Source organism: Charadrius vociferus, unplaced genomic scaffold, assembly GCF_000708025.1.
Source record: "Charadrius vociferus isolate BGI_N301 unplaced genomic scaffold, ASM70802v2 scaffold56, whole genome shotgun sequence".
NCBI classification, from domain to species: domain Eukaryota; kingdom Metazoa; phylum Chordata; class Aves; order Charadriiformes; family Charadriidae; genus Charadrius; species Charadrius vociferus.
Genome location: NW_009649057.1, coordinates 3,979,293 through 3,995,862, shown reverse-complemented (window position 1 = coordinate 3,995,862; position 16,570 = coordinate 3,979,293). Strand labels below are relative to the sequence as shown.

Below are 16,570 nucleotides of genomic sequence, written 5' to 3'. Positions count from 1 at the left end.
CATTAATAAAGCACAGCACACGGGCTTTGATGTTCCTGTCTGCAGCACCTTGTGTGTCTCCATACAGCAATTCCGGCTGTCCCGGGGGTGCTCTCACAGCAAAGCCGGTCCCAGTGCCCCCCCCAGCAGGGGGGATCCCCACCAGGCTCTCCCCTCTGGGGCGATGCCAAAGTTTCAGTGAAGACTGTGAACACGATGGCCCTGGGACATAACCATTCCCAAGGGCTAACGCTCAGCTAAAGCTCAGAAACGCAATAGCCGAAGGACTGCAATTACAAATAACAACAATATTAAAAGAAAAAAGAGATGAGGAAGACATGGGACCTAAGGACGAAGAGAAGTGATTCCCTCCCTCTTTCCTTTCCTCCCTCCGGATTTTGAAGTTTTTAGTGATACTTCCTATGCATGCACATCTTTTACACCCTGTGTCAATTCAACAATATCTGACCCTGAAGAGGCAGCACTTCCCAGGAAGTCATTTGCAGAGCTGATCACATCCGCTCTGACCGAAAGCATCTTCTTTCCCAGCCACCTTCCAGCCATCGTCACGGAGGAGACAGAAACATTTGCTCTGTTTGAAAAGTGCAACCTTGAAGTAGGGCAGAGAGGCTGGATTAAAACAAAAGATCTTTTATTGTCTTCAACCGAAGAGTATGATACAGAGGAACTACACATAGGTTTCATTCATATAAAAAAAAGAGAGCCCTTTATTTACACAAGAGTTCAAAGTTGCCAATAGTACCTAACAACAACTCTGTATTTTCTTTGTATTCTTTTGTTAGTTATTCCCACCTAGACAGAGCAAGCATTGGTCAGTAACACTTAGAAAAACATGTAAGAAACTTTTGGGCAGGAAAAAAAAAAAAGAAATATGTTCTTAAAAAACCCAAATCCTTACGGGAGTTTCACTGTAACAAACCCAGCAGAATACTTACAACAAATCACTGACAAAAGGAACAGTTTTCGGTACGGGCTCAGCAGCCTGATCATTCTCAGCCCTTCTTTTACTTCCCCATCTAAGTAAATACACTCTGGACATGCACAAACTCAACATGTATGAAAACAGGTAGAAATTTATTTAAAAGTAATTGTGCTTTTATTTATTAAAAAAATTTACAATCAGACACTGTCCTGCTGTGTTTCCAAAAGCATGGTTCTCTTAAAAATGACAGAAACTTAGCTTATTATTATTATCATTATTATTATTACTTTCTCATTATATTAATAATATTAATCTTAAGCTTAAGTTTAAAAACATACTGCTTTCCCCTTCCCATCCCCTCCTTCTCTGTGGTACTTGATATATATAAAACAAGGCTTTCCAACAACCAAATAATTTCAATTGTAACTAATAATAATAATAATAATGATAATTAACCGTACACATTTCTGTGTGTAAAATATGGCTGGTTCTAAAACAAACTACCAATGCACAAAACTGTTCTCCCTCCCCTACCCTGGGTCACCCAAGAGATAGTCAGACTGTGGAAGAACTTTATCCCAGAGGCTTTCTGAGAAAACAAAAATTAATAAAACAACATACAACCCTTGAGATCGTCGTCTTTGGTGTGGAGGACATTACTGACGGGCAGCCGGAGCTGCGCTGCTGAAAACGCTGGGACGCTTAAGGCTCGTTGTTTGGACTGCTGCAGAAGCCTCTGTTGGGCCAAGGGTCACCGACGCTTTGGTACGACTACCAGCCCCTCGCACCCCACCACCCCAGTGATGCCAGAGGATCCCCCCACACCCCCGCGCTATATCCCTCCCCCCCCTCACCCTGCCCGTAGCCCCTTCACCGCCTCCGGGGCTTTACGCCCGCTTTCGTCTTCCTTCCAGGTTTCGGAAGCTGGAGGGCCTCAGCTTCATCTCCGCAAACTGGATGGAATACTCATGGCCCTTCCAGTGGAACCAGTTAACGCCCTGCAAAGACAGAGATGAAGTGTGGGAGGTCAGGCGCTCGCTTCTCCTGTTGTCAGACTTTGCCGCTCTCGTTTCGGATCGCAGGCTGTTTTCTGACTCGGGAACAGAGGCACAACAGTCGCAGGGCTTTGGGAAGCACGTGGCCCTGGCCACTAGCACGCACAACCTGTACAAACCAACCCCCACGCTGTCCCCAGAGCTGTCACTCTTTGCCTGGCTTTCATGGCAGGAAGAACATTTTGTTTCACACGTTGAAAATGACAATTGTTCCATGCACACTCGGGATATTCCTTTGGAAAATCATACAAAAACATCTATATTCCACCAGCTGACATTCAATTCTTGTTTTGCGAGCAACTGCCCCTATTATTCTGTATGATCCTTTGGTCTGGAGAGTGTGCTTGGCTGCCGCTCTGATGTCTGGTTAGCTCAGCCACCAGACAGACCCATAATTGCTATTCCCCTTCTTCTAATGCAATACAGAAGCCCTCAAACGCCAAACTCACCTGACTGTGGCTGTTGTCACCATATCTGCCCATCAGATTGACTCGGTGACAATTCTTGTACCAGAATGCACCCTTGTATGACAAAGCACAGTTGGTGATGGCAGAATCATTGTCCTTGTCAAAGGTGGAGAAGGATCTTCCGTTATGGTATGTCATGGAATCACCTGAACGGGGGAGACAAAAGAAAGAGCAAGGTCAATGGTGTGCCTAGTTTAGATTCCACGGGAGTGACCATTCTGCAGAAAATGTTTGGACTGTGCCATGCACTGTCTGTAAAGCCTGGCTGTATATCTAATTTTTTTTTTTTTTTTAATGACAATTTTTGGTTTTGGAGGCAAGTCAAAATATTTTTCCAGGTACTCTCTAACCCCCAATTTATTAATTGGCTTTTATACAGCTCAGTTTCTGCAGTTCTTGCCGAAAGCCGGATTTTGGCCCTGTAGAGAAGGCAGCGTGGACAAACCAAGTCCAAAGAGACCTCCACAAGGAGTCAATCAAGACCCGAGGAGTCTCCATGCAGTAAAGCTGCCCATCGTCTTTAGCTGGAAACACAGACAGAGAGATGTCTGCCTTCCACAGAGTTCCCACTCCCAGGGTCTGGGAGCCCATTTACAGGCGGGTGCAGGAGGAGCAGCCCCCAGTGCATGCCTGAAGCAGAGCTCACACTCGTGCCTTGGGGTCTGTGCTGCTCCATCCGTTCACCTTACACCCGACCGCTTAGGAAGAGGAAGCAGTAGGACTGAATCCTACTAGCTATAGCAACTACTACTGCTCTGCACCGGTGTGTTTGCCTTACCTAGACATTAATTCTACTGTTGCTGCCTACCCTTTGTATCCCTACCGGCTGTGCGTAAAGTTCATGTGGTCACAGGGCAGAGTCCATACACACACACATCTCGGGGGTCTGTTTTATGGCACCCTGCAGCACGAAAAATATCTCCTTTTAAGACATCCTGTGGAGCTAGATTTATCTCTTAATCCTCTGAAGCCCTGACTCAATAAAGGCTGCAGGGTTTGCCCCAGTATGATTACAAAAGGCAGGCGATTTGTTCAGCAAAATTACAAATCATATTATAGCAGGACTCTGCTGCATATTCCGCTGACAAGAGATGAGGCTGTGCCAAGTTATTATTAGCTGTATAAATGACAGTCAAGCATTGGCTGAACGAGATATATGGCCGTTTAATATACTTGTTTATATTCTGTCATAAGCGTGCCATAAAATGTGGCACCCAAACAACTGGAGGATTTAAAATGGAAACATAAAATATATCGATATGTTCATATTTTCAAACACCTGACATGCAAGAGGTACCTGCTGTGATGGTGACCTGCAACATTCACATACCGTTACCTTGAGCCAACGGGGAGGAAATTGCAAATCAAAAGGAAAAAAAAATATTCCATCTCACCTGCTGTGCCACTGTACCCATCCACTTTTAGCCGATATCTGCTCTTCACGTCCCCAACGCTGAACTTGTCATAGACAGCATAAGCTGTCTCACCTCGGTCCCGCAGATCCACACGCAGCTCGTACTGGCCCTGAGAAGTGATTTTGTGGAGGTTCTCCAGACCTGTGGAAATAAATGAACAATCCATTTGTCTCCCCATGGATTAGGTTGGAAGGGACCTTGAAGATCATCCAGTTCCAACCCCCTGCGCTGGGAAGGGACACCTCCCCCCAGCCCAGGTTGCTCCAAGCCCCGTCCAACCTGGCCTTGAACACCTCCAGGGATGGGGCAGCCACAGCTTCTCGGGGCAACCTGCCCCAGGGGCTCACCGCCCTCACAGGGAAACATTTCTTCACAATATCTCATCTAAATCTCCCCTCTTCCAGTTTGGAGCCATTCCCCCTTGTCCTATTACTCCATGCCCTTGGAAAAAGTCCCTCCCCAGCTCTCCTGGAGCCCCTTTAGGTGGTGGAAGGGGCTGTAAGGTCTCCCCAGAGCCTTCTCTTCTCCAGGCTCAACCCCCCCCAACTCTCCCAGCCTGTCCTCCCAGCAGAGGGGCTCCAGCCCTCCCAGCATCTTTGTGGCTCCTTTGTCTACGATCATGTTACCCCATAAACGAGGTCGCACTGGCCTGTATAGATACACCAGGGCATAAACACTGGTGAGGAAAGTGAGCTATTCCAGCTGTTGGGTAATGTTAGCACAAAACCAAATGGATAAGAACAGGCTGATTGGGAGACCTCTCCTCTTCAAATCACAGTAGCAGGTAGCTCTTTGGGAAAAGTAATCAAAGTTGTCCTGTGTGATCATCATCTTTCATTGATAACCAAATTAAATGTAGTGCAATCTTTGAAAATTTGCTTTTTACTTCTATTTTCCCCACTTGGCTTTTGTTGCTGAGGGTGTCCTAGGGGTACAGGAAGAAGGTGGTTTGCAGTTGCTTCTCAGGTTGCCTCCTGACTTCTCACAGAGCACCAGAGAGCATTGGTTTTGTATGTTTGGTGACCCAAGAAGCGGCAATTCCAATGTCCCTCGTGCCATGCTGTCCCTAGCCTCCTTTGCGCAGATCATGTTCCCATTTACAAATACTCTGGCCAACTAAATGAAGGCTTCAAAAGTAGCTCCTAGTCTCTTGGGCTTTGTGTTTTCTTTATTTATTTTTTTTTAAAGACAAATTCTTGCTACTTACCTATCCAGAATTCATCCTTAGGATCTCCAAAACCCACCACATAAGTCTTCCAGTTCTTGTAGAAATCTTCCTTTCCATTTTGACGCCTCAGGAACACCTGCAAACACCACGTGCAAGAAGTGTTATCAACAGACGGCCTCTGACAGAAGGCACTAGCAACGCAGCTTTTACAAATGCAGAGGTTGGCATTGCTGCTCCGCTGCCCTCACCACCCAAAGCCGCAATCTCACTGCAATTGCTCAGTTGTACCAAGTCCGTTGAATGCACCTTGCTTTTTTTCACAGAATGATAGAATCATCTAGGTTGGAAGGGACCTTTAAGATCTTCGGGTCCAACCATCAACCTAACACTGCCGAGTCCACCACTAATACATGTCCCTCAGCACCATGTCTACCCGTCTTTTAAATACCTCCAAGGATGGCGACTCCACCACTGCCCTGGGCAGCCTGTTCAAACGTTTGATAACCCTTTCAGTGAAGAAATTTCTCCTAATCTCCGATCTAAACCTTCCCTGGCGTAGCTTCAGGCCATTTCCTCTTGTCCTGTCACTTGTTCCGTGGGAGAAGAGACCAACCCCTCCTCGCTACACCCTCCTTTCAGGTAGTCGTAGAGAGCAATAAGGTCTCCCCTCAACCTCCTCTTCTCCAGGCTGAACAACCCCAGTGCCCTCAGTCGTTCCTCATCAGACGTGTCCTCCAGACCCCTCACCAGCTCCACTGTCCTTCTCTGGACACACTCCAGCACCGCAATGTCTTTCTTCTTGTGAGGGGCCCAAAACTGAACACAGCACTTGAGGTGGGGCCTCACCAGTGCCGAGTACAGGGGGACGGTCACCGCACCAGTCCTGCTGGCCACACTGTTCCTGATACAGGCCAGGATGCCGTTGGCCTTCTTGGCCACCTGGGCACACTGCCGGCTCATATTCAGCTGGCTGTTGACTAACAACCCCAGGTCCTTTTCCACCAGGCAGCTTTCCATCCACCCTGCCCCAAACCTGGTTGCATGGGGTTGTTTCTAAGTCTCTGGTTTATCTGCTGGGTTCCCGGGCTCCCCTGGTGACTGGCCGTGCAGTTCCTGCTCTCTGCTTTTTTAACAGCCCCTCACAGTTATTCCTCAGCCAAAACCTCCTACATCGTCTAGTCTCCTAGTCATGCATTTCTCCAGCTCCTCCTTCCTTTCTGTTGTCCTGGGTCCCTCTGACATGTTGAGATTTGAGGACATCAGCACAGAGAGCTGGCATTTTTATTGCCATTCATTTGTTGTCTGGGTGGGATGTGTCCCTTGTATAATGGCCTGGGAACCCTGGCCAGCCACCACGCCACGCGGCTGCTGAACAAATGCTTTCTCTCACCTGTGCTTTAACCTCTTTCACTGTCTCTCTGATTCAAACAGTGACTCTGCCCTCCTCTCACCTCATTAGCCGTTTAGAAGGTACGTATCTGATCTAAGATGGTCATTTCAGCACACCCTATAGCCAGTGGAGAGAGACTGGTGCTTTTCCCAGGTGCTGAAACCACCCCTGTGACCCGTCCTTTGGAGACACCTCTCTCTCCTCCAACTACAGAAAGAGCTGGTAACATTGTTCTAGGCACCTGGGTGTCCTACCTGAGACAAAATTCACAGCACCCCAGACTGGTGAGGGCTGGAAGGGCCCTCTGGAGCTCCCCCATCCCACCCCCCGCCAGAGCAGGGGCACCTCCAGCAGTGGCACAGGACGGCGTCCAGGCGGGTTTGGGATGGCTCCAGAGGGGGAGACTCCCCCACCTCTCTGGGCAGCCTGTGCCACTGCTCTGCCGCCCTCACAGCAGAGAAGGCCCTCCGCAGGTTGAAGTGGAACTTCCTATGGTCACGTTTGTGCCCGTTCCCTCTTGTCCTCTCACTGGGCACCACTGGAAACAGACTGTTCCCATCCCCTCGGCACCCTCCCTTGAAGGATTTATCAGCATTGATAAGATCCCCCCTCAGTCTTCTCTCCTCCAGACTGAACAGCCCCACGTCCCTCAGCCTTTCCTCATCAGAAAGATGCTCCATTCTCCTAATCGTCTTTGTAGCCCTTTGCTGGACCCTCTCCAGCAGTTCTCTGTCCTTCTTGACCCGGGGAGCCCCGAACTGGACACAGTGCTCCAGATGTGGCCTCCCCAGGGCAGAGCAGAGGGGGAGGATGACCTCCCTCCACCTGCTGGCCACGCTCTTCTTGATGCCCCCCAGGATGCCATTGGCCTTCTTGGCCACCAGGGCACAAATTCCTCGTGTTTATAGACAGGTCAGCCCTACTCTGAAAACAGAGCACTATGAGGGATGTTATAGATGGGATGGGATCTGCTACTCCTGCTCTTAGCACAGGCAGATGCATGTGAGGGTGGTGTGGATCCCCTCCCTCTTACTCACAATCCATCCGCCCCCGTCCTCGCCCATGTCGCAGAAGACTTCCAGAGGCTGAGCCTTGTCCCCGTTCAGGTAAATGGTGTAGAGCCCAGAGGTGGTTTCCCCATTCAGGAGAGCCTGGGAGCAGTCTTTAGGGTAAGGATAGAGAAGACCAGCTGCACACGCACAAAAAAAAAAAAGAGAAAGTAGTCCTTAAGAAATCAGAAATTACAAGGAATTTGTTGAATACAGATGACTCATGAAAATCTGTTGTGGCACAGGCAGGTACAGAGCTCAGGAACAGGCTTGTCATTGCTATCCTACTTAAAAAGTTTCACGGTAAACAGCAGATGATGTAAATTTTTCTTTTGAATATGTTTTTGCACATCTGCCTACGCTTTTGGAATGCCAGATAACTACTCCTTGCTACGATGAGAGTGCATCCTCCAGCTAAATATTTAAATGGTGTGAGCTCCGATTACAGCAACTTTTGGGTAAAACCAAATCTACCAATCTCTGATTATGTGACAGAAAAGGGAGAGGGAAATAGACATACAGCACCACAACCAAAAATAAATAAATTGGGAGTATTTTGCTAGCAAGTATAATATTAAGTATGTTCTACAACTAGGCTTTTAAAAAAGAAAGCAAACAACAGTTGAGACTACAGGGAAATATTAAGCATTTCTTTCTGACAACAAGCTAATAGCATCGTTGCAGTCAGAACAATATCTAGCCCCCCAAAAAGCTTTTCTTTTTTTTTTTTTTTTTAAATTCACTTAAGCCATTAACTTTTTCAGCCAATGGTCTAATACACCCAGATTTAATTCTTCTCCTATTTCTGGTTGTAGATTGTGGCCTGTTGGTGGGGTTCATCCTGCTCTACACAAGGAGTGACTGTGAGCAGACTCGGGGCTGTGTGACTTTTATTAGCGCTTCTGTGAGTCCTGAGGCTGAGGTTGGCACAAGCGGCAGAAGGGAGAATGGAAACGGCTGAAGGTCCTGCTGGGTCTGAAAGGCTGGAAACCATGAAAAGCGAGGCAAATGAGAGGCAAGGTTTCACAGTAAATACTGAACAACGTCTTTTTTTTAAATGTCAGCTGTGAAGCGACCTTCAGAGAACCCAATCTATTCTTGCATTCAGCTGACAGGAGAGCTGTCCCGTTGGAGCTGGAACAGACATGCCGTGTGGCTTTGAGAAAACCAACCTCAGAAAGAGGAGAAAAAAACCTGCCCAGAAATTCATCTCCTCGGACCACTGGACTGATTTGTGTGTGCGTGGTTAGCGATTCATTCCCAACTTAAAATGCTGATTTGTTTTAACAGCTTGCTAGGCAGGAATACAGAGGTAAATCACAGTGTCAGTTTGGGTTTTAAAGGGTAATGTTCCTTTCAATATTTTACACAGGAAAGGCAGGATGTTTCATCAGAGAGAGGACTATGGAGGTGACGTGGATGGATATGAAAAGAATTTCATCCTGCCAGTCCGGGGAAAGCAGATGACACTACAGCTCTGGGGGACCAGGGACTGTTGCACCGACACTACAAGCAAATGAAGTGCATACTGACAACTGGATTAAAAATCCTCTATGAGGTCTGTGTCTGCTTATTGCAGAGCTCAGCTCTGTCCTGAGAGCACTAACTTATATGTTATTTCAGCTGTGCATGTGCTGTAAAGTCCTTACTTGTGGTGAAAATAGTCTGGATCGTTTTGCTCTTTAGGGACCCGTTCAGTGCCTGGAGTTTCACCGTGTACTGGGTAGACGGGCTCAGCTCTGTCAGGCTGTAGGAAGTTGTCTCAGGCTTTAGGATGTCTTTCTATGGGGAGGAGAAATAACACAGGGAAATCTCAGCAAGAAAATCATAATGACCAGAACTGTCACATATTAGTTTGTCGCATTACATTTCGTGTTAATTAATTATGGTATTTTTAACCATCTAAATTATGTAGTACAAAACTTCTATTCCTCTAAGATTTTTATCACACCAACCTTCTTTAGAAGCTCGAGAAAAGTTGCCTGGAAATGAATGTTTACCATCATAATGTATAAGCTGTGTGGTTTAAAAGCAAGTCAGCGTAAATGTTTACATGCCTTGAGCATACACATCGTATAGATGTCTCCGTGAAACTCATAAAAATTGAGAAGAATCACCCTTTAGGACAAGGAAATGTCATACGCCAGTCTTCAAAAGGCTGTTTTTCTGTAACTTTAAAAGATGGATTTTCAGTATGCTTAGGGAATTGGCCTTCTTGAAAATCAGCACCCTTTCTGATGCACCAGGCTGGGCATCCAAAATTATCTGCCATTTTTGCTGGGATTCACCTCATTCATATTTAAGCACCTAGTATAATCTAGTTATGTAGGAACATAATACAATTATTGGAGAGCAAGAGGCACTTTCAGAGGCGATTCATCCTGCCTTGGACACCTCACTTACACAGGAATGGGTTCTCCTGAATTTAGAAAGGGAAATCTCATTCTTCGGGGTGTGTGAGTTTTTTCCACGACACAGGTTTGGAATGAGGGAAAATGGTTGCTTGTGCTTTTATCCATATTGTGGAGAGATGACGGTAAAAATTCAGGCTGCAATTGAGCTTCTGTTTCGGGACATAATACAGGAAAGTACTTAAGAAGGTTTTGAATGCATTTGTGTTCAAGCTAGCACTGAAACAAGTTCTTAGTATTTTACCATGTTTAATTTAAGGCACATAATGTTCCTTTGCTGGACGACACTTCAGAGCATCTCTACAGTTTTGAGGCACAGGCCCTTCTGGTTTGGTTACAAGTGCTATACCTTGACTCTGCCATCAATGGACTCGTAGATCAGGAGATAATCGGTGACGGGAGCACGTGGAGGCCTCCAAGTTATCACAGCTGTTTCTGACTGAACCTCAGTGGCACTTAAATCTCTCGGAGCATCCAGTCCTGAAGGAGACAACAGATCAATTACAATCATATCTATATGGAGTTTAGTACACAGACTATGTTACGGGCAGCATATTAAAACAGGCCAGGAAAGAAAACTTTTTCTCTCCAGAAACTTGAAATTAAAAAGTATTTCAACCTAAATTTTGTGTTTAAAAAGTAATTTTCCTATTGGAAGTTTTAAAATAAAGGTATTTATCTAAGTTAAAACATTGGCTTGTCTCGGGCACTTTAGTTTACAAGCAGTTGCATTGACATGTCTTGTGGAACAAAATTGCGCCTTTCATTATTTCACACAAGAAGACAGATCGGTATTTACATCTTCCCAGGAAGAAAAACTTTGGTTCCAATGATGCCTTTTTTGAATAGGAAAACTTTTCATACTTGGTCTGGCTACAGCTTCCCTTCTTCGCTGTAATTATAACACTGAATGTGTATGGCTCTTGGTTCTCTAGTTAATGCCCTGGCACATCAAGTAACAGTCTGGAAAATGAGAAACGTCCATGATTTCATTGATGCTCATGGAAAGCATCAATTGGATACCTTCAGCATAGGTACCCTAACATCAGCGCCCAAAGAAGAGCTCCTGCTCCCACCTTGTGTGAGAATCTGTAGAACTGGTAACAGAAAACCACCTTCTGCATCAGTCACACTAGCCTTTCACCAGAGAAAATTTAGTACAAATACTGTCAAAATTCAGGTTTCCAGTGAAGGAAGCACAATGTGCTGTCGAACTTTATGGTATTAGAGAAATGTACGCCAGGTGGGACTAGGAGAGATGGCAGCTCTCCCTGCAGTGAGGTGGGACATAGGACCTGTAGTAAACTGGGTGGAGAGGGTCTCGCTCCTCTGCGTGTCCTTCAGCGCGTGGATGCTCAGCGTATACTCAGTTGCAGGTCGAAGGCCCTTCAGGTCATACTCCACAGTGTTTCCTGATACCATCTGAGTAACTTCTGGTTCTAAGAAGAAAACACAGAAGAGAACAGGTCCCGGCACTATTCAGACATGTCATGATGTACTCAACTCCATGCTGCACTCATTGTTTTGTTTTTATTTTACTAGGTGGGAGCAAGCACAAAATAGTAAAAACCCAGAGCCCATCTCCTTGCTCTACACCTATGCTAAATCTAAACTAACACCAGAGTCCTTTATCTAAAAGTATTAGCACTCTCTAGTGTTCATATGAATTATAACACCATCTTTTCTTTTCAAGAATATCAGTTATCTCTGTGTCTGGATTGGGAACGATTAACGAATATGGTTCTTTTTAAAATGCTTCCAGCGAGGCCTCTCCTTCAAAAAACAGCCCCCTGCCATCCTCCTGGAGTCACATCGCTGCACCCATTTCTGAGTGTCTCTCGAGAGCTGTACTGCTGTCAGGTCCCCGACCCATCACTAACTCTTCTTACCATCCTCGGCAGCGTAGGAGACAATGTAATTATCCACAGCAGCAATTGCTGGCTGCCAGGTCGCCAGAGCTTCAGAGTCTGTGATGTTCACCACTACTAGGCCTGACGGGCTGTCCAGAGCTGAAAGAGAGGGAATAACAGATTGAAGGAATTTGACAAACATCCTCAGCTCTGTGCAATGCTCTCTTGTAAATATATGATATAAAACTTGCAAACACTGCTGCTTGGTGCAGCTTTTATGATTCCCTTTGGAATAGCGGAGCTCTGCAGAAGAGACGTCAGTGCCTATAAAGAGACATCGAATGCCTCCACTGGAAAGGGAGGTCAACGCATGAAAAGATTAAACACTGGGAACAGACATAACTAACTATGTTCTCAGATCAGTCCTGATATCATCAATCTTAACGGCTCTGTCAGAGCTGACATATTTCTCTCAACACCCTCAAAGCTGGACTGCTTTTTGGAGCAAGCTCAAGAGACAGAGCTGGGAAAAATAACTAGTGTGACGGCAACTGATAGCCACTGTGACCTTCCACCAGCTTGCCCTGCATGTTTAAAAATAAACCAATCGAACAGCCAGCCAACCATCCTAAATCCCCACGCGTCCTGCCTTGCTTCCTCATGGCACTCTATTTTGCACATAGTTTCATGCTCTCCCTGAATTGGAATAGATATCTGCCTCCAGCACATCTGGAATAGGCTAGAAATTTCATGTTATTATCCGATACTCAGCATCTTGTTCCTTGCCTCAATTCTCCAAGTCCTTGTCAGCCCCCCAAAAAGAATGAACGAATGAGACTGCAGGGGGGTCGGCAGGAGCACAGTGGCCCTCATTTCTTGCAGGGATATTTAAAGCTGTATTGAAGAAAAACCAGGAGAGAGAATGTTTTTCTGCGTAGGAGACAGTCTGGAACCTGGGAGATGTGGAGTTTGAGTCCACAACAGAAACTGGTCTGAACTGTTCAGCCGAGCCGGCCCTTTGCTCCCTCATCCCTAAAATGGTATTAATTAAACTTCTGTTTTTTTTCTGATGTATTAGGACCGTAAATAGATGAATTGTCTCTCTCCCACTGCAAGCTGGTTCAGCACTCAGCAAATGGGAGCCTGACTAAACTTACGAGTTCTATACTCATCTGAGACACAAAGACACAAAAAAAGAGTGGGCAAAAAACTTCCTACAGTTTGCGCAGGCAGCAAAAATAGGATCTTCAGCTCCAGTTCCCGAGTCTCTCCTACAGCACAGACAATGCATTTGAAAACCTGCTATTTCCTCTTCATGTATTACCTGTTTTCAGAGTGCCAGAGATGGGTTCACTTTCTTCAAAGCCTTTCACAGAGATGATACTAACATTGTAGTCTACACCTGGGATTAACTTCACCAACTTGGTCCTTGTCTTGCTTCCATCGACTGTGACCACATTTGGAGTACCTAGGATGAAGCCAAATGCCAAGGGATTAGTGACACAAGACTCCAGTAAATGTTTGAAAGATGTGTTTCAAGTCAAAGATATTATGACCAATATGGACATACAGGAGGAGTTGAACTTTCCCCAGTAAGTTACAGTCACTCAGGAAAAAATACTGCTGCCATAACACGTGAATCTAAGACACAGGTTTGTATTCATTCCTAGTGGCATGCAAACAATAAGAAAAAATTAACATTTCTGTTCAGAAAAATGTAGTTTTACAAATGAGATGTAAGCTGAAAACACAGCACTCTGCATATGGAAGTTCATACATGTGAGGATGCAGTTTATATCTGCTTTGTTTCTGGTAATAAAGGCTGGAAGTTTCTCCTTCACCCATCTCATTTTGAATAATGATATAGTATATATTATTTTAAGAGGTGCTGTATGTGTGGGTGAGGACTTAGGACACATATTTGTTTCAAATTATGGGTTTATTCCAGGAAAGTACTTAGACAAGTACTTAAAAACCTTATGATTGTGGATTGCTCCTTTTCTTCTGTGGGATCACTATACATTTGAAGTTACATGCGTGCCTACACAGTATATTGTCTAAAGGCAATCTATCTTTACTCTTTATTTGCCTTAGTCAGTAGCATGTCTGTAGTATTTGCTCTTTAGCTGTTTCATCTCCTTTCAGAGATGTCCCTAAGTTATGCTAAAAATCCATTTAAGTATAGGAAGTTTTTTAAGCGGAACACTAAAACAGATATAATGGATGGAACGCAACAACATTGGGGAATACTAAGGAAAATCACTGCCTTGGAAAACTTACAACCACGCGTTACGATTATTATTTCCAAGGGTCATCTTTTCAAATACGCTTAGCTCATGAAGTGCCTACAAAATAATGAGACAGTTTGCAAATAAATCCCTATTTAAGAGGCTCAGCGGGAACAGAGATTTTTGTGAACGTGGCCCTATTAGGGCCATTCCAGGATCCATCTCTGCGCTCGCTCACAAGTCTTGTCCATGGATGTGGGACACTATGTTCAGACAGAGGTTGGCTACTGGGACTGTGTATGCACACCCACATTCCTGGTCAGCAGTTTGAAGAAAAAGGGGATGATCTGTGTAAGATCACCTAGGAGATGCACTGAGAGACGGATATCAGCACAACAAACCCTTTCTGCTGTCCCTTCTATCGTCTTCCTCCCCGCCCCTCCTCACAGTTACCTCCTGCGACAGGGACGTAGGAGATCCGGTAGCTCTCCACGCGGGCGCGAGGGGGTGTCCAGCTGACTGTAGCGGAGTTTTCCGTGATGTCAGAGAAAGAAATTCCCTTGGGAGATCCAACAACTGTCCGTGGAGAATAGAGAACAAACACACCACATAGAAGGGAAAGGTAAATCATTTGTTCATCAATACTTAGTGCTGGAACACCGATTTGACTTATCCCTCTATCCCAAGAGCTGATATCAATATTCTGTTCTAAACACCACCAACACTAAACAGTTTTATCACATACGGATAGCAACAATCTATCTGGTCTAAATTTTCCTTTTTTAGTAACATTACAGCAATGCATAACTTAAAAATACCCCAGACCTATACCTACATATCACGTACACAGAAGTAACAGAGATTTCAGTGTTATAGAAGGGTATGGAGGAATAATTACATTAATGCAATTCTATTACCCAGGAGTTGTTGCATTTCTACTCTTTTCTACCCCAGTTTCACTTGGATGATTTTTAGACTTCCAGCTGGGTCTCAGAGCCCTATCTATGACACACAGCAACGGCAGCCCTTAGCAGTGGAGAGATCTCTCTTCCTGAGCATAAGGTTTCTACTATAGGATGCCTAAAAAAAGACCTGAACTCAGTTGTACAAGTTCATCGAGGGTCCGTCCTCTCAAGCTTTGACTGCCTGTAACTTCTGTTGCCTTCAAACCAGAAGTGAGAAGATTTTCCTCTTGGAATCTCTATCTGAGACCATGATTTTTCTTAGGTACATTCAAGCACATCCATCCAGAGGACATTCAAGTACAGCCGTCATGAGGAAGGCATCATTGTGGTTCTGCTGCAGCTGTTTGTCATACAATGCAGCCTTTTCCTGTATAAACCTCAGCACTACAATTGCCCATATAAGTTAGGTCAGTAAGCTGGGCAAACAAAGCCCAAGTTTTGCCAAAACAATCCAATCTTAAGATGCAAACCAACGCCTATCTGAAACATTCCAGTATAAGGCTTAATTAAGCTACTGCAAAACAAGCACAGAAAGGGCTTCTGGAAGGACATGGTAAAGAGACCTGCAACTTTAAAGTTTACATTGAGCATCTCACATCCAATTTGCTTTTTTGACTGTAACCAAAACAACCCTGACACGTGTTAAAAAAATAAACAGCCCACACAGAGTAGGCCATTAGCACAAAGAGGAGAGATACCAAACATCAGCCGCATTAAGAGCGGTGGAGACGGGCTGAGGGCAGGGGAAGGGGGGCAAGAGGAGGAAAAAAAGTGTCAGTGCTTGAAATAGTTTGGAAAGAACGCGTCTGCGGGAAAGAAGTCAGTGGGCTGTTTGTTCCATGTGTCCCCAAAGTTCTAGCAGCAATGCACTAAATCAAGTGAAAGGCAAGGAAAGAAAAACAACTGAGCTCCCAAGGGAAATGTAAATTATTCCTCTGGAGCTCACTAGACATGTTGGGTTTGTGGGTTTTGCGGGGTTTGCTCAGATGGAAAAGCCCAAGAAAGAAAAGAATTAAAGATAATGAAGAAAGCAAGGTGGGGTTAGTAAAGCTACATCACACACAGTTGCTACTTATTTAGGGACAGTCTGAAGGAAAAAGAGCATAAATAAAACCTGGAAAAGACAGAGAAGTGAAAATCACATTTTGTTTCACATTGTAGGTGCTCTTAGTGACTCGTGAAAAGTGCTAGTGATGACTCTAGAGACCAAAGAGAAGGACCAGCACTCGGTTTTCATACACACGGGGAATTTCAGCCTTTCCCTGAAAATAAAGTACCCAATCCATCCCACTTGGATTCTGCTGTGCGCATTTCCATGGGCTTCATGCTTGTTTTCTGTACCAGCTGAACTGCTGCGTAAGAAACAGTAGTAAGAACAGCCTTGACTATGTGAGAGTTTCCCATCCCCACCTACGGCTATTTTCCTAGGAGCAAATCTGGCAAAGAAAGCATAACGGACCATCAGAGCAAGCGCCAGTCCCGAAACGAGTCCCAAAGACGTAAGAGAGTGGTACCTTTGAGCACAGGGAAATGAAAAAGGAGCAAATGAAACCATCTTCCTGAGCTACCTGAAAGCTAAAAGTAAGCAGGCATAAAAAATGGCCAGCGTGCTTCCGTCTTGTCACTCACAAAAAACCTCAGTTCATCTGT

General features: G+C 45.2%; 1 protein-coding gene across 1 annotated transcript in view; it reads right to left on the bottom strand.

Moving 5' to 3' along the window:
• Positions 1-1,809: 1,809 nt before the first annotated feature.
• The window catches only part of TNC (tenascin C), a 48,872-nt gene continuing 34,111 nt past the window's right edge, over positions 1,810-16,570 (bottom strand). The window contains exons 13-23 of the mRNA XM_009888047.1: positions 14,409-14,531; positions 13,052-13,195; positions 11,767-11,886; positions 11,173-11,316; positions 10,227-10,357; positions 9,116-9,248; positions 7,455-7,606; positions 5,067-5,163; positions 3,839-4,000; positions 2,427-2,590; positions 1,810-1,920 (exon numbers count right to left, since the gene is read on the bottom strand). Of these exons, the coding sequence (XP_009886349.1) occupies positions 1,810-1,920; positions 2,427-2,590; positions 3,839-4,000; positions 5,067-5,163; positions 7,455-7,606; positions 9,116-9,248; positions 10,227-10,357; positions 11,173-11,316; positions 11,767-11,886; positions 13,052-13,195; positions 14,409-14,531 (1,481 nt within the window). The remainder of the gene's footprint in view (positions 1,921-2,426; positions 2,591-3,838; positions 4,001-5,066; positions 5,164-7,454; positions 7,607-9,115; positions 9,249-10,226; positions 10,358-11,172; positions 11,317-11,766; positions 11,887-13,051; positions 13,196-14,408; positions 14,532-16,570) is intronic.